This window comes from Aquarana catesbeiana, linkage group LG09 (genome assembly GCF_042186555.1).
Source record: "Aquarana catesbeiana isolate 2022-GZ linkage group LG09, ASM4218655v1, whole genome shotgun sequence".
NCBI lineage: Eukaryota > Metazoa > Chordata > Amphibia > Anura > Ranidae > Aquarana > Aquarana catesbeiana.
In genome coordinates this window covers 56,524,121-56,539,304 of record NC_133332.1, presented here as the reverse complement: position 1 = coordinate 56,539,304, position 15,184 = coordinate 56,524,121, and the positions used below count along the sequence as shown (strand labels likewise).

General features: G+C 47.2%; 1 protein-coding gene across 1 annotated transcript in view; it reads left to right on the top strand.

Moving 5' to 3' along the window:
• Positions 1-15,184, top strand: part of LOC141107667 (cytochrome P450 2C16-like) — a 68,123-nt gene that overhangs the window by 11,766 nt on the left and 41,173 nt on the right. The window contains exon 3 of the mRNA XM_073598564.1: positions 4,403-4,552. Within this exon, the coding sequence (XP_073454665.1) occupies positions 4,403-4,552 (150 nt within the window). The remainder of the gene's footprint in view (positions 1-4,402; positions 4,553-15,184) is intronic.

Genomic DNA, 15,184 nt, shown 5'->3' with positions numbered 1-15,184 from the left:
TTTAAAGGATTTGTGTATTTTTAATGTTGCCCTTCTAGCCGCATTAAAATACCCTATCCCTGCTGAACAGTATATGTTCCCATGTTAGTGCCCAGCTACCCCAGGGGTGGATCCGGGGGGGGGGCAATGTGGCAATCGCCCCCTCCGAGAAATTAGATGCGGATGAGAGAGCGGGCGGGCCAGTGTTGTGCCGAGATCAGTTTCCCCAACAAAATCTGTTTCCCCTGGCTCTAGGCTGAGATCGGAACTCCGCACTGCAGCTCCTCCTACTCTCCCCTGAATGCTAAAAGCTTCTACTGCCCCCGCCCCCGTACGTGTCCCCAGTTTTCTGGGGAAACCTATTTCGGTACAGACACTGGAAGTTCTGCCCGCGGTCCCTATTATGTCATCATTATTAGTCTGACAATATCACCTGGAAGGTGGACGCGCACGGGGTCAGGGGAGGTAGAAGGATGATTAGCATTCGAGGGAGAGTAGGAGGAGCAGCGGTGCAGAAGGCAGGAGGGGTGGAGTTCCATTCTCAGCTGAGAGCCAGGGGAAACAGATTTTGTAGGGGAAACCGCCATCATCTCTCACCGCCCGCCCTGCAGTTCCACCCTCACTGTGCAGGCAGCCGTGGGCAGCAGAGAGATTACATCATCTCTCTGCTGCCTGACTCTGGGACTCTGGGTAACGAGTGACAGGTGACGTGGCAAGTGACAGTCCGCAACGTGTAGCAGGCGATGTGGCAAGTGACAATCTGTGTCTGGTGGCAGGCGACGGTGGCAAGTGACAATCCGCAATGTGTGGCAGGTGACGTGGCAAGTGACAATCCGCAACTTGTGACAGGTGACGTGGCAAGTGACAATCCGCATCTGGTGGCAGGCAATGGTGGAAAGTGACAATCCACAACTTGTGACAGGTGACGTGGCAAGTGACAATCAGCAACTTGTGACAGGTGACGTGGCAAGTGACAATCCACAACTTGTGGCAGGTGGCAAGTGACAATCTGCATCTGGTGGCAGGCGACGGTTGCAAGTGACAGTCCACAAATTGTGACAGGTGGTGTGGCAAGTGACAATCCGCATCTGGTGCCAGGCGATGGTGGCAAGTGACAATCCGCATCTGGTGGCAGGCGATGGTGGCAAGTGACAATCCGCATCTGGTAGCAGGCGATGGTGGCAAGTGACAATCCGCAACTTGTGACAGGTGACGTGGTAAGTGACAGTCAGCAACTTGTGACAGGTGACGTGGCAAGTGACAATCCACAACTTGTGACAGGTGACGTGGCAAGTGACAATCCACATCTGGTGGCAGGCAATGGTGGAAAGTGACAATCCACAACTTGTGACAGGTGACGTGGCAAGTGACAATCAGCAACTTGTGACAGGTGACGTGGCAAGTGACAATCCACAACTTGTGGCAGGTGGCAAGTGACAATCCGCATCTGGTGGCAGGCGACGGTTGCAAGTGACAGTCCACAAATTGTGACAGGTGGTGTGGCAAGTGACAATCCGCATCTGGTGCCAGGCGATGGTGGCAAGTGACAATCCGCATCTGGTGGCAGGCGATGGTGGCAAGTGACAATCCGCATCTGGTGGCAGGCGATGGTGGCAAGTGACAATCCGCAACTTGTGACAGGTGACGTGGTAAGTGACAGTCAGCAACTTGTGACAGCTGACGTGGCAAGTGACAATCCGCAACTTGTGGCAGGTGGCAAGTGACAATCCGCATCTGGTGGCAGGTGACGGTTGCAAGTGACAGTCCACAAATTGTGACAGGTGGTGTGGCAAGTGACAATCCGCATCTGGTGGCAGGCGACGGAGGCAAGTGACACGCTCAGGGCTCCCACTGATTCTGCATTATGGTGAGTTGAACTATTTCATTTTATATAACAATGTAATAATAGAAATGAAAACAAAATAAATACAGCGCTGGCAATGTGACCAATATTACCGGAGTAAATATAAATAAACACTGTGCAGCGACACTATGATCATAAGTAGGTAATACCTATTATATAAGTGTTTAGCCATATATAAATGAATTTATAAAAATGCAAAAATGAATAGAAATAAAAATAAAACACACATGTGAAAATAAACAAAAACAGTCCCACTGGTCAGTAATATCAATCCTTCAGCCTATGATATCAATCAGTCACCTGATATGCTGATATGCTGTAATTCAATGAAGGCAAAGGAGATGACTAGTAAATGGGATAAGTGCTTCAAGGTGCAGGATTCCATATTCACCCAAAGAGACAAAAAGAAAAAACCTATGGTGAAGTACTGTGGAGACAGGATATCAAATGCGCATAACAGCGCTACTCATGAGAACAAGGTGGTACACAGGCATTCAGAGAAACGTCCGCATTCGCCGCTGTAAGCGCGCGTTCCACGGAAACAGGAAGCAGCGTCACTGGTTTAGAACGTGAGCCGGATATTGCGTTGACGCGTTTCGCCCCTCCTCCAGGGCGTCATCAAAGAAATAATGCGCTTCAATCATTCTGACACCATAACAACCATGGTGCGGGGATGATTGAAGCAACAACACCAGCCATTTCCCCGACAAATTGCCCGCAAAAAAAGTATTTTCTGGCAGTGCCCCTTCCGAGACCAGATGCTGGATCCGCCCCTGAGCTACCCATGCCTTTTGATACTAAAAGCTTGCAAATTGGCCTTGAAAAAAGACGGACAAAAATTATACAATTCAGCTTCCACAGACTTCACTATGTTTGGGGTTTGTGGTTTTTTTTTAAGTGTTTGGCAAAAATCCAGCAAAGTGAACTTTGCCCGGTTCACTCACCAGTATTCACAGGGAGAGGTGGGGAGGAGACCTTTATGTCAAAGTGAAACTGCAGTCACAGTAAAAGATCATGCCCCTTCCCCTGCCAGGCAGGACTGTGCTGTGTGGTAGAGCAGTGCAAATCTAAGACTGGATGGGAAAAAATTCAAATATTTTGACAGGTAAAAGAGCTCCCATATACAGGTGCAGACAGTGGCAGCCCATAATGCAGGGCACATGGGCACCCCCCCATCCATGTGTCTGGCCCCCTAATCTACATGCGGGGCACTGGACGCATGGATTCCAATCAGGGTTTTTTTTTTCCTGAAGCATGTGGCTTCAAAAAAGCAATAGGCTTCAAAAAAGGGTGGGCACTGCGCCCCAGGCCCACCCAGCTTTGTGACAATAGTGAATGAATATTCGCTATTGTCTTCCAGATTCTCCTCCGGGCCAATCAGGAAGCGGGTCTGAGACTTGTTTCCTGATTGACTGAAAGGAGGAGCTTTCCAATTGGCCTAGGAAGAAGAGGGAGGAGATGCATAGAAAAAGCCATCATGATCCCGAAAAGGAGACCCAGGGGAAACCTCCGCTTGTTGCCCTGAGGGAAGCGCTGCCCACGCCATAGAACGGGTAAGTGCCGGGCTCATAACCATCCGACCGACCGATCAGGGGGTGTTGTGCCGATGACCTGGGTGATCAGACCTGGGGGGTGGTGCTGGTGACCCGCCCGACCAGGGGGGGTGGCTGTGGGTGCACTGTTTGCTGGCCCCCCCAAAAAAAAAAATTTTACCACCAATTGCCACTGGGTCCAGTATGTATCTCATCTATGTATTGGTTGTTTGCCTAAAGTTTAGCTGTATGTAGCTGTAGCCATGTTATCTTTATTTAGGCCCTTGCCTTCTACTCTCTGTTTGGTTTGGCATGCCTGCCCAGTGAAGGAAGAGAATAAGGGAAAGAAGCACTACCAATGCCACATCCAAAGCATATAATGACAATAGGAGAGTGCTACCAAAGTAGCCAAAATTCTGACTTTTAAGGTATGGAAACAATGGAGAAGTGAGGCTTCTTCAGGACACGATCAAGGTTCAAAGGCGTAACAAAATAGAAACAGAGAGCAAGTCTCACTGTCTGAAATGAGATATATTGCAATCAAAAACGTAATATTTCTAATATGTCTATGTAATATTTCTGTTTTTAATTGCAATATATCTCATTTCAGACAGTGAGACTTGTTCTGTTTCTCTTTTGTTACGCCTTTGAACCTTGATCGTGTCCTGAAGAAGCCTCACGGCGAAACACGTAGACCCACAAGGGCTCACTGTACTGATTGTATTATTTTTCATGTGTTTTATCTCTATGAATTTTTTTCTAATAAATTATATACATTTTCTCACTTCTCCATTGTTTCCATGCCTTAAAAGTCCGAATTTTGGCTACTTTGGTAGCACGCTCCTTTTATCCTGCCTGCCCAGTGAAAAAATGGTAATTTAGCCATAGTTGGACAGACAAATTATGAGAACTTACTGAAAATCTTCTTGGTAAAGCAGTATGTGGTTCCCAAATTATGGAGTAGATTGTCAGTCAAAAGAAAACGTGTAAACAGTTGTGTCTCATTGGTTCCATACATAATTTTCAGGAGTGGTCGCCAGTAATGGAGAGCGATGGAAACAGCTACGGCGATTTTCTCTGATGACCCTCAGAAATTTTGGAATGGGTAAAAAGAGCATCGAAGAGAGAATCAAGGAAGAGGCCCATTTCCTGACAGAAGAATTTAGGAAAACCAGCTGTAAGTCAAACACATAGTGGTCCAGTTTTAAAGAAGTTGTATGGCCAAAGAAAGAAAACACGCCAAATGTTAATACAGTGCTTTTTTTTTTTTTTTTTTTTTAATCCTTTCACACCTAAGCCGATTTCTGACATTTGGTCTTTACAAGTTAAAAATCCATATTTTTTGCTAGAAAATTACTTAGAACCCCCAAACATTATATATATATATATATATTTTTTAGCAGAGACCCTAGAGAATAAAATGGCGATTGTTGCAATATTTTATGTCACACGGTATTTGTGCAGCGGTGTTTTAAACGCAACTTTTTGGGAAAATGGACACTTACATTAGTTTTAAAAAAATGAAACAGTAAAGTTAGCCCAATTTTTTTGTATAATATGAAAGATGATGTTACGCCGAGTAAATAGATACCAAACATGTCACGCTTTATAATTGCACGCACTCGTGGAATGGCGACAAACTACGGTACCTAAAAATCTCCATAGGCGACGCTTTAAATTTTTTTTACGGTTACCAGGTTAGAGTTACAGAGGAGGTCTAGTGCTAGAACTATTGCTCTCGCTTTGACAATCGTGGCAATACCTCACATGTGTGATTTGAGCACCATTTACATATGCGGTCACGACTTCTGTATGCGTTTTCTTTGCTGCGCGAGCTCGCGGGAACAGGGCGCTTTGAAAAAATGTTTTTTTCTTATTTTATTTATTTTTATATTATTAAATTGTGTTTAAAAGAAAAAAATTGATCACTTTTATTGCTGTCACAAGGAATGTAAACATTCCTTGTGACAGTAATAGGTGGTGACAGGTACTCTTTATGGAGGGATCGGGGGTCTGAAAGACCTCCAATCCCTCCTTTGCACTTCAAAGTATTCAGATCATGGAAAATGGCGATTCTGAATACTGTATTTTTTTTTTTAATCTGGCACATTGGCAGCCGAGTAAACAGGAAGTGACGTTGTGACGTCGCTTCCGTGTTTACATTCAGGAGACTGGAACAAAGCCGTTACCGGTTTCATGCCAGGCTGTCTTTAGCCGCCGGAAGTGGCGGATCGAGGATCAGGTCTCCCGGCCCAGTCAGAGCGGTGGGAGGCGGCGGGAGTGGGGGATGTCCCCTCCCGCTCCTCCGGGATAACAATCGAGCGGCATCGGTTGTTATCCTTGGATAGCCGATCGCCCGCTCTAAAAAAACAGTACCTGGATGATGCGGGCATCATCCTGGTATAACCCCCGAAACCAAAGGCTGCATATCTGCGTACGCTCAGCGGGAAGGGGTTAAACAAACGTGTTTAGAGTTATCTTTGTTTTATGACTCCAAAGCAAGTTTAGCCCCATGCATGTAAATAAAAGAGATGAGTTCGGTCAGGTAGAGAGTCTGGTCTGGTAAACTGTCAAAGTCAAGTGGCCAGGTTCTCCTTCAATCACCAAATGATCTCTTTAGCGTTACACAGAGCTTACTCTGTAGCATAGGTGTGCGCAGTCTATTGCATTAGGGTATGCACCCCAAAGCTCAAACACACATACGCGTGTATGTGTATTTATATATATTACATATAGATATATAAATAAGAAGGCCAGTCTGGTGGCCTGAATTTATGGAAGGAGCCCGGAGGGTATTAAAATTAAAGCAGCCCACTCGCCCATGTTGTTTGTCAGTTCCAGTGCGCGATACTACACGTCACTAGGCCGACTCTTCCCAGCTCACCTCATTTTCGTGAATCTGTGCATTCGATCGCAAGTGCGTTGCAGCTTCTCCATTCGTGGTCTTCGTCGGTGGTTCCCGCTCACGGTTGCAGGTAGGATTCAAACCTTTTTGTATCAAACTTGCGATTCGTCATGTTTCTTATCCCGCATCCCTTTCGTAAAAAAACCTGCCTCCGGGTTGTTGTCGGTCATCTTCCGACATCATTTGGCACAGGCGTAGTACATTCGTAGGTTCCTTCTGCCTTGTTTCTCATCCCATCTACAAACAATACGATTCATTTGTAAAGCCAAGCCTCTGATCCACTGTCGGTCGCTGTCAGATAACACTCGACATAGGCTTCACTGGTTATAGGATTCACTGTCCATGGGGTTGCCGTCTCATTCATTTGGATATGAGCATGTATTGTTTGTGTGGCTGATTGAGGTGGTAATTAGACCCACCTGGTGCCTTGTCTGCACTTTGATTAGCCTGGGTGTTTGGTATGTGTTCGGTTTCAGAGTAAGGGGTGGCATACATTCTACAACAAATTCGTATTAGATTCATTTAATACTCCTTACTACCGATTCGTATAGGATTCATTTCATACATTTTACAACCAATTCGTATCAGAGACATTTTTCTTTACAACCGATTTGTATCAGGTACATCGCATACTTTCTTCCGTTGCCATTCGTTGTATTCCCCATGCCGTGTGTTTTAGTTCCTGCAGCGGAACTTACAAATCGTTTGTACACAGTTCTTCTCTCATCTATTTACCAAACCAAAGTTATTTTATGTGTGTCATGCACGGCGCTGTTCCAGTCCAATGCGTACTCAGTTGCACAGTCACTGTCGCAAGTAGGATTCGTTACCATGTTTTGTCATGTTAAAATTCATGGCCACTTGCGGTGTTGCCCGTACCATGTGTTCGGTTCCCGCAGTGCATCTTATGAATCATTCGTACGCACTTCTCGCGTTCTATTTTTCTACACCAGACTTTGTTGTTTTGCCTCATGCACGGCATCACGCCACACCTTCCCGATATTTTGTACTCCCGCCACAGTCCGCCACAAACTCACTCGTATGGCCCACTGTCGCAAGTAAGGTTCATTACCACATTCTTTATGTCCTATCAATTCGTTGTCACCCATATTGTTCCTTAGTTCCCCTATGGAAACCTACGAATCAAATCGACATTGTTCTTATCCTTTATACTGCTTGCTTAGGGGTACATTAAGCTGCCAAACAAACCAGGTGTTTCTATCCTCATCTCAGTAACCTAACTCTCATTCGTTGGGACCCTTGCACCCATGCTAAACTGTCTCAGCAGCCTGACACTCTTGTTGAGACCCTTGCAAAATGCAATATCGTCTCAGCAACCTCTCAATCGTAAAAGAAAAACCTTTGCCATCACGCAATCTCAGCCTAGCAACCTGACACCTGTCGAGATCCTTGCAGCCATGCAAAAACCGTCTCAGCAGCCTGCCACTCTTGTTGAGACCCTTGCAAATGCAATATTGTTTCAGAAACCTCACATTCGTCAAGACCTTTGCGACTGTGCAATCTCCTGACACCCGTTGAGACCCTTGCAGCCATGCAAAATCATCCCAGCAGCCTAACACTCTTTTGAGATCCTTGCAAAAATGCAATCTCATCTCAGTAACCTGACACCCGTTGAGACCCTTGTAGCCATGCAGAATCACATCAGCAGCCTGACACTTATGTTGAGACCCTTGCAAACGCAATATCGTCTCAGCAGCCTCACACTCATCGTGACCCTCATTACCACACAATATCTTTCCAGCAACCTGACACTCTTTTGAGACCCTTGCAAACGCAACATCGTCTCGGCAAACCCGACACCCATTGAGACCCTCGCCGTCATGCAATATTGTCCCAGCAGCCTGACACTCATTTGAGACCCTTGCAAAACAAAATATCGTCTCAGCAACCTCACACTCGTCAGGACCTTTGTGACCACGCAATCTCGTCTCAGCAATCTGACACCCGTTGAGACCCTCGCAGCCATGCAAATCGCCTCAGCAGCCTGACACTCTTGTCGACACCCTTTCAAAAGCAATCCTATCATCAACCTCACACTCATCGTGACCCTTGCTACCACGCAATATCATCCCAACAACCTGACATTCTTTTGAGAACCTTGCAAACGCAATATCTTCTCTGCAAACCCGATACCCTTTGAGACCCTTGCAGTCATGCAGTTCTTGCAACCATACAATATCGTCTCAGCAATCTGACTGAGAACCTTGCAACCACGCAATATCGACCCAGCAACCTGTCACTCATTGAGACCCTTGCAACCACGCAATATCGTCTCACACAACCTCATACTCATCGAGACCCGCAACCTGACACTCCTTGAGACCCTTGCAACCAAGCAATATCGTCTCAAAAACCTGACACTCACTGAGACCCTTGCAACCATGCAATATCGTCTCCAGTAGTATAAAACACTTTGCGGTATGCACCTACGCGCAAACCCGCATACAAAACTAACTTGCAAACACACCTCAGTGGCACACAATCAGCCACACAAACACGCAGCAACAAACAAAAAAAGTATATACAGGAGGGGAAGAATGTACAGTTCGCATCTTCACCAGGGTCAGTCGCATGACAGGGGTGGGCCAGTTCATTTCAGGTAAAAGGAGTATATGTGTTACACTTATGTCACCCTCACTACAGGTTTCCGGTCGACCCAGGCTCGATCTGTGCCAGGACCCTGCTACTAGGGTGCCAGTCAGGTGTGTAGTTCATGGGTATTTTCTTAACTGAGTTTCTGCGCCCCATAAAGCTCACCCGAGGGCCACCTGTCTACTGAAACAAGATGGGAAATCCTGAATAGGCTGGGTAGATGTCAGTTGGTTGGGGTTCTACCTCTCTACACACCCCACCCCATCACTAGCCATATTTCTGGTGCACGGCTTCACAGCGGGGTCCACACTGGCCCCGTCACCTTACCACTAGCCACCCATGAACGCAGGAATTTTCCCTCAAATACACCTCAGTTGACCTGACCATCCAGTCCATCATTAGGATAGGTGCCAACACCTGGCTGTCCAAAGCAGACATCTTAGATGTGTTCAAACTCCTCCCTATCGAGCCATCCCTTTGGCAGTGGCACCGTGTTAAGGGGAGTGAGTCTTATTACTTCGGGTCCAAAAGCAGCCCATGGCTGTTCGACATCTTCGCTCAGGCCCTCACATGGATTCTGTCACATCAGGCCCTCTGTCAGATGGTCAACCACTACCTTGATGATCGAACAACCAGGCACTCCCCCGGCAGATCTAGACAGGTTGAGAATAGTGTTCAGCAACCTCAACATGCCCATAGCCATACCTCCCAACTGTTCCTGATTTTGAGGGACTGTCCCTGATTTGGAACAATGTCCCTCTGTTCCTCTTTCCTCCTCATTTGTCCCTCATTTTGGTCTGATCTTTATAGTTTGTATGTATACAAAATGCACTGTTTTCTATTTAACCTTTAAAAAGTGTTTCCCAGTGCTAAACCTTTCATCCAATTTCTAAATTGCTGCATTTGTAAATGTCAAAAGCCAGTATTAAGGAATAGCAGTGGTAAAAAAAGCACTTGTGAGTTTAACTAATATTTTTTTTTTTGTACAAGTCTCCTTTAAGGGGGCATGTCAAGGGGTGTGCCTTAAGCCTACAAACTCTTGCTAAGAGGTGTTCCTCATTTCCATCTCAAAAAGTTGGGAGTTGTGCCCATAGCCGAGTATAAAGTGGAAGGCCCGGCACACTCTATCACCTTCCTGGACACGCATGCTATACAGGCTAGCCTGCCTCCCAACAAACCAGCCCGTACCAGGACAGTCATCCACGACTTCACAAGGGTGCCCCAGGAGGCAGTTGGAATCCTCACTAGGGATTCTGAACTTCGCAATGAGGGTTATTCCTCAAGGACGCTCCTTTATATCACGGCTTTAGTCTTTCTCACACCAGTGCAAGATCCAGACCAAGTTCTCAAACTAGACCAAGCAGCAGTAGCAGACTTAGCTATGTGGGATGAGTTCTTCACCAGCTGGAATGGCATTTCAATGTTTATCCCAGCAGTGTCAGCTGAGTCACCACGAGTGGTCACCGATACTGCAGCCTCCACGAGCTTCGCTGCCATTTTCGACCGCCACTGATTCGCCGAACCTTGGCCCCCAGAAATCCCTGGTTTCACCCTGTCTTTGTCACTCTTCGAGCTTTATTCCATCTTGGCAGCTGTCCAGGTCTGGGGCCACACTTGGACCAGACAGACGATGCTCTTCACTAAGGATGAGCCGAACACCCCCCCCGGTTCGGTTCGCACCAGAACTTGCGAACAGACCAAAACTTAGCACGAATGTTAGAACCCCATTGAAGTCTATGGGACTCGAACGTTCAAAATCAAAATTGCTCATTTTAAAGGCTAATTTGCATGGTATTGTCCTAAAAAGTGTTTGGGGACCCGGGTCCTGCCCCAGGGGACATGTATCAATTCAAAAAAAAAGTTTTAAAACGGCCGTTTTTTCGGGAGCAGTGATTTTAATACTGCTTAAAGTCAAACAATAAAAGTGTAATATTCCTTTAAATTTCCTACCTGGGGGGTGTCTATAGTATACCTGTAAAGGGGCGCACGTTTCCCGTGTTTAGAACAGTCTGACAGCAAAATGACATTTCAAAGGAAAAAAGTCATTTAAAACTACTTGCGGCTATTGCATTGCCGGTCCCACAATACACATAAAAGTTCATTGATAAAAACGGCATGGGAATTCCCCACAGGGGAACCCCGAACCAAAATCTAAAAAAAAAAATGACGTGGGGGGTCCCCCTAAATTCCATACCAGGCCCTTCAGGTCTGGTATGGATATTAAGGGGAACCCCGGCCAAAATTAAAAAAAAAAAATTGGCGTGGGGTCCCCCTCAAAATCTATAGCAGGCCTTTCAGGTCTGGTATGGATTTTAAGGGGAACCCCGCACCAATTTTTTTTTTAAAAATGGCGTGGGGTACCCCCAAAAATCCATACCAGACCCTTATCCGAGCATGCAACCTGGCAGGCCACAGGAAAAGAGGGGGGGACGAGAGAGCGCCCCCCCTCCTGAACCGTACCAGGCCACATGCCCTCAACATTGGGAGGGTTCTTTGGGGGTAGCCGCACGGGGACTTCCCTGTGGCATTCCCCGTGATGTCAGAGGGGGGCGGGGACACCCGCCCTGCGTCAGAGGGGGCGGGGTCACCTGCCCTCCATTATTTAAGAACTGTCAGAAGAGGAGAAGTGTCACACAGCGGGAGCATCCCATCCAATCGTGGTTGCGGAGCGGCCCGAGGAAAGAAGATGAAGTGAAGACGGCGCCGCTGAGGAAGATGCCGGACGAGAAGACCGGATGAAGAACCAGAAGAACAAGAAGAACTAGAAGAACAAGAACCAGAAAAAGAAGAAGATGGAGGAAGAAACCAAAGGAAGATAGAAGAAAGAAGATAGAAAATAGAAGAAAGAAGAAGCATTTAAATAAAGGAATTGTCAAAAACTGTCTCTTGTCATTTGTAACATTTTTGACATTTTTTTTGTGAAATGGTAAGGGTACTTTTGTACCCCCTTACCATTTCACACAGGGGGGAGGGCCAGGATCTGGGGGACCCCTTGTTAAAGGGGGCTTCCAGATTCCGATAAGACCCCTGCCCGCAGACCCCCACAACCGGGCAAGGGTTGTGGGGATGAGGCCCTTGTCCCCATCAACATGGGGACAAGGTGTTTTGGGGGGCTACCCCCAAAGCACCCTCCCAATGTTGAGGGCATGTGGCCTGGTACGGTTCAGGAGGGGGGGCGCTCTCTCATCCCCCCCTCTTTTCCAGCAGCCTGCCAGGTTGCGTGCTCGGATAAGGGTCTGGTATGGATTTTTGGGGGTACCCCACGCCATTTTTTTTAAATTTTGGCGCGGGGTTCCCCTGAAAATCCATACCAGACCTGAAGGGTCTGGTATGGATTTTCAGGGGGACCCCACGCCAATTTTTTTTTTTAATTTTGGCCGGGGTTTCCCTTAATATCCATACCAGACCTGAAGGGCCTGGTATGGAATTTTGGGGGACCCCCACGTCATTTTTAATTTTTGTTCGGGGTTCCCCTGTGGGGAATTCCCATGCCGTTTTTATCAACTTTTATGTGTATTGTCGGGCCGGCAATTCAGTATAGCCGCGAGTAGTTTTAAATGACTTTTTTCCTTTGAAATGTCATTTTGCTGTCAGACTGTTCTAAACACGGGAAACATGCGCTCCTTTACAGGCATACTATAGACACCCCCCAGGTACGAAATTTAAAGGGATATTACACTTTTATTGTTTGACTTTATGCATTATTAAAATCACTGCTCCCGAAAAAACTTCCGTTTTAAAACTTTTTTTTTGCATTGATACATGTCCCCTGGGGCAGAACCCAGGTCCCCAAACACTTTTTAGGACAATACCATGCAAATTAGCCTTTAAAATGAGCACTTTTGTTTTCCAACGTTCGAGTCCCATAGACTTCAATGGGGTTCTAACGTTCGTGCAAAGTTTTGGTCTGTTCGCAAGTTCTGGTACGAACCGAACCGGGGGGGGTGTTCGGCTCATCCTTAGTGAAGAGCATCGTCTGTCTGGTCCAAGTGTGGCCCCAGACCTGGACAGCTGCCAAGATGGAATAAAGCTCGAAGAGTGACGAAGACAGGGTGAAACCAGGGATTTCTGGGGGCCAAGGTTCGGCGAATCAGTGGCGGTCGAAAAATGGCAGCGAAGCTCGTGGAGGTTTTAAAAATGGACGTTTTTAAAACTTTTTTTTGCATTGATACATGTCCCCTGGGGCAGGACCCGGGTCCCCAAACCCTTTTTAGGACAATACCATGCATATAAGCCTTTAAAATTAGCACTTTTGATTTCTCCCATAAACTTTTAAAGGGTGTTCCGCGGCATTCGAATTTGCCGCGAACACCCCAAATTGTTCGCTGTTCGGCGAACTGGTGAACAGCCGATGTTCGAGTCGAACATGAGTTCGACTCAAACTCGAAGTTCAGCCCTACTCTTCACAACGGACAATCAGGCCACAGCCGACATCATCAATAAAGGTAGATCCTAGTCACTCCCCACCATGTCCTTCCTGCGCAGGTGCGTGCAGCTGTCACTCCATCACCAGTTTATTATCTTCTGTGGACATTCCAGGGAATGCAATATCGCAGCTGATGCGCTGTCCCGTTTCAACCTTATTCTGTTTTTCCAGCAGGAGCCTGGAGCCGACCCAACGACTACTCCTGTCCCACCCTGGTCATTGCTGATAATGCACTAAAAATCGCACCTCGCCAACGCAACCCAGCTCATTAACCAATCCTTGGCACACAACACGCTGAAGCCTATCGCACAGCTTGGAACACTTACCGCAAGTTTTTGGCCTCTTGCCCGGGGCAGCGATAGGTGACGCTAGACACATCCTAGCCTTCATATCATATTGCCATACGCAGCTAGTCCTTTCTCACAATACCATCAGGCTATACCTAGCCGGGGTCCAGCATTTTCTGTCCTTACAGGACTCCAGTAAACCGTCAGTATTCTTGGGCCATGCAGTCAGGTCCCTCCTATAGGGCATACAGAACCCCATGGGGCACCAACCCATAGCCAGTGGCAAATGCCTACCTATCACGAGCGCCATCTTCAGGGACATATCTGAAATCCTTACACATTCTCCCTTTGGGGCTTTGCCCAGCCTATTCATTCAAGCAGCCATCTACTTGGCCTTCTACGGTTTCCTACGACCTACTGAATTACAGTCAACGGCTCCGGCAGTCAGACACTGCTCTGACGCCATCTGATTCGCTTTCCGAACCAATACACCCTTCATTTTACAGTCTCCAAAACACAACAAACCAGTCCCGGGGTTGAGATCAACCTGTTTCAGACCAACAACGCCTGGTGCCCAGTGACGGTACTCGACCAACTACCGTCCCATCTACCCAGCCAATTTGATGGTAGCCCGTTGCTACCCTTTCTGACCAGCCCCCTGAGTGGCAGCCAGTTTACAGACATGTCAGGACCCTGCTAAGCAACTTGGGCTTCAACCCCAGTCAGTTCTCTGGACATTTCTTCCCGATTGGAACAGCTTCAGCTGCATCCCAGCATGGAGTACCAGACCACGTAATCAAGAAATTAGGCTGATGGAAGTCCGCTTGCTTTGCCACATACATCCTAATCCTCAGGCGGAAATGGCACAAGCATTCACCAAGCTGGGTCAACAACCACAATAATAAATATAGAGTTGTTCCACTATCTGAGTCTTTTGCCCCTTTTCTTGGCATACCGACCAGACCACCAAGCCACACTTCAGGTATATTTATGTTGTAAGTCTTGTCGCATGTTTATGTGATCCATATCTGTCTCGGTCATAGGGCCATGACCATAAATAAGAAGGCCAGTATGGTGGCCTGATTTTATGGGAGGAGCCCGGAGGGTATTTAAGGAGCCCACTCGCCCATGCTCTTTGTCGGTTCCAGTGTGCGATACCCTACCACCCTTCCCTTTTTCAGGGCACTTCTCAGCACTTCCTTCTCCATAAACTACCCATTACTTATCTTGGGTATGCCCCCTTTTCTTGGCATACCGACCAGACCACCAAGCCACACTTCAGGTCTATTTATGATGTAAGTCTTGTTACATGTTTATGTGATCCATATCTGTCTCTGTCATAAGGCCACTACTATATATATATGGTAGAGAGGTATGGTAGCACTTTATTAATAGCAGAACTGGTCAGATGGAAATATCCCTCATCTCCCCGCCGGCACACAGAGTGATAATGCTAATGTGCTTGGGGTGATTAGGGTGTGCCCAGGTACACCAGGCACACCCCCTGCGCACGCCTATGCTCTGTAGGACACCACAGGCTACGCACTGCGAGCTGCATTTTTTAATGACTCAGATGCA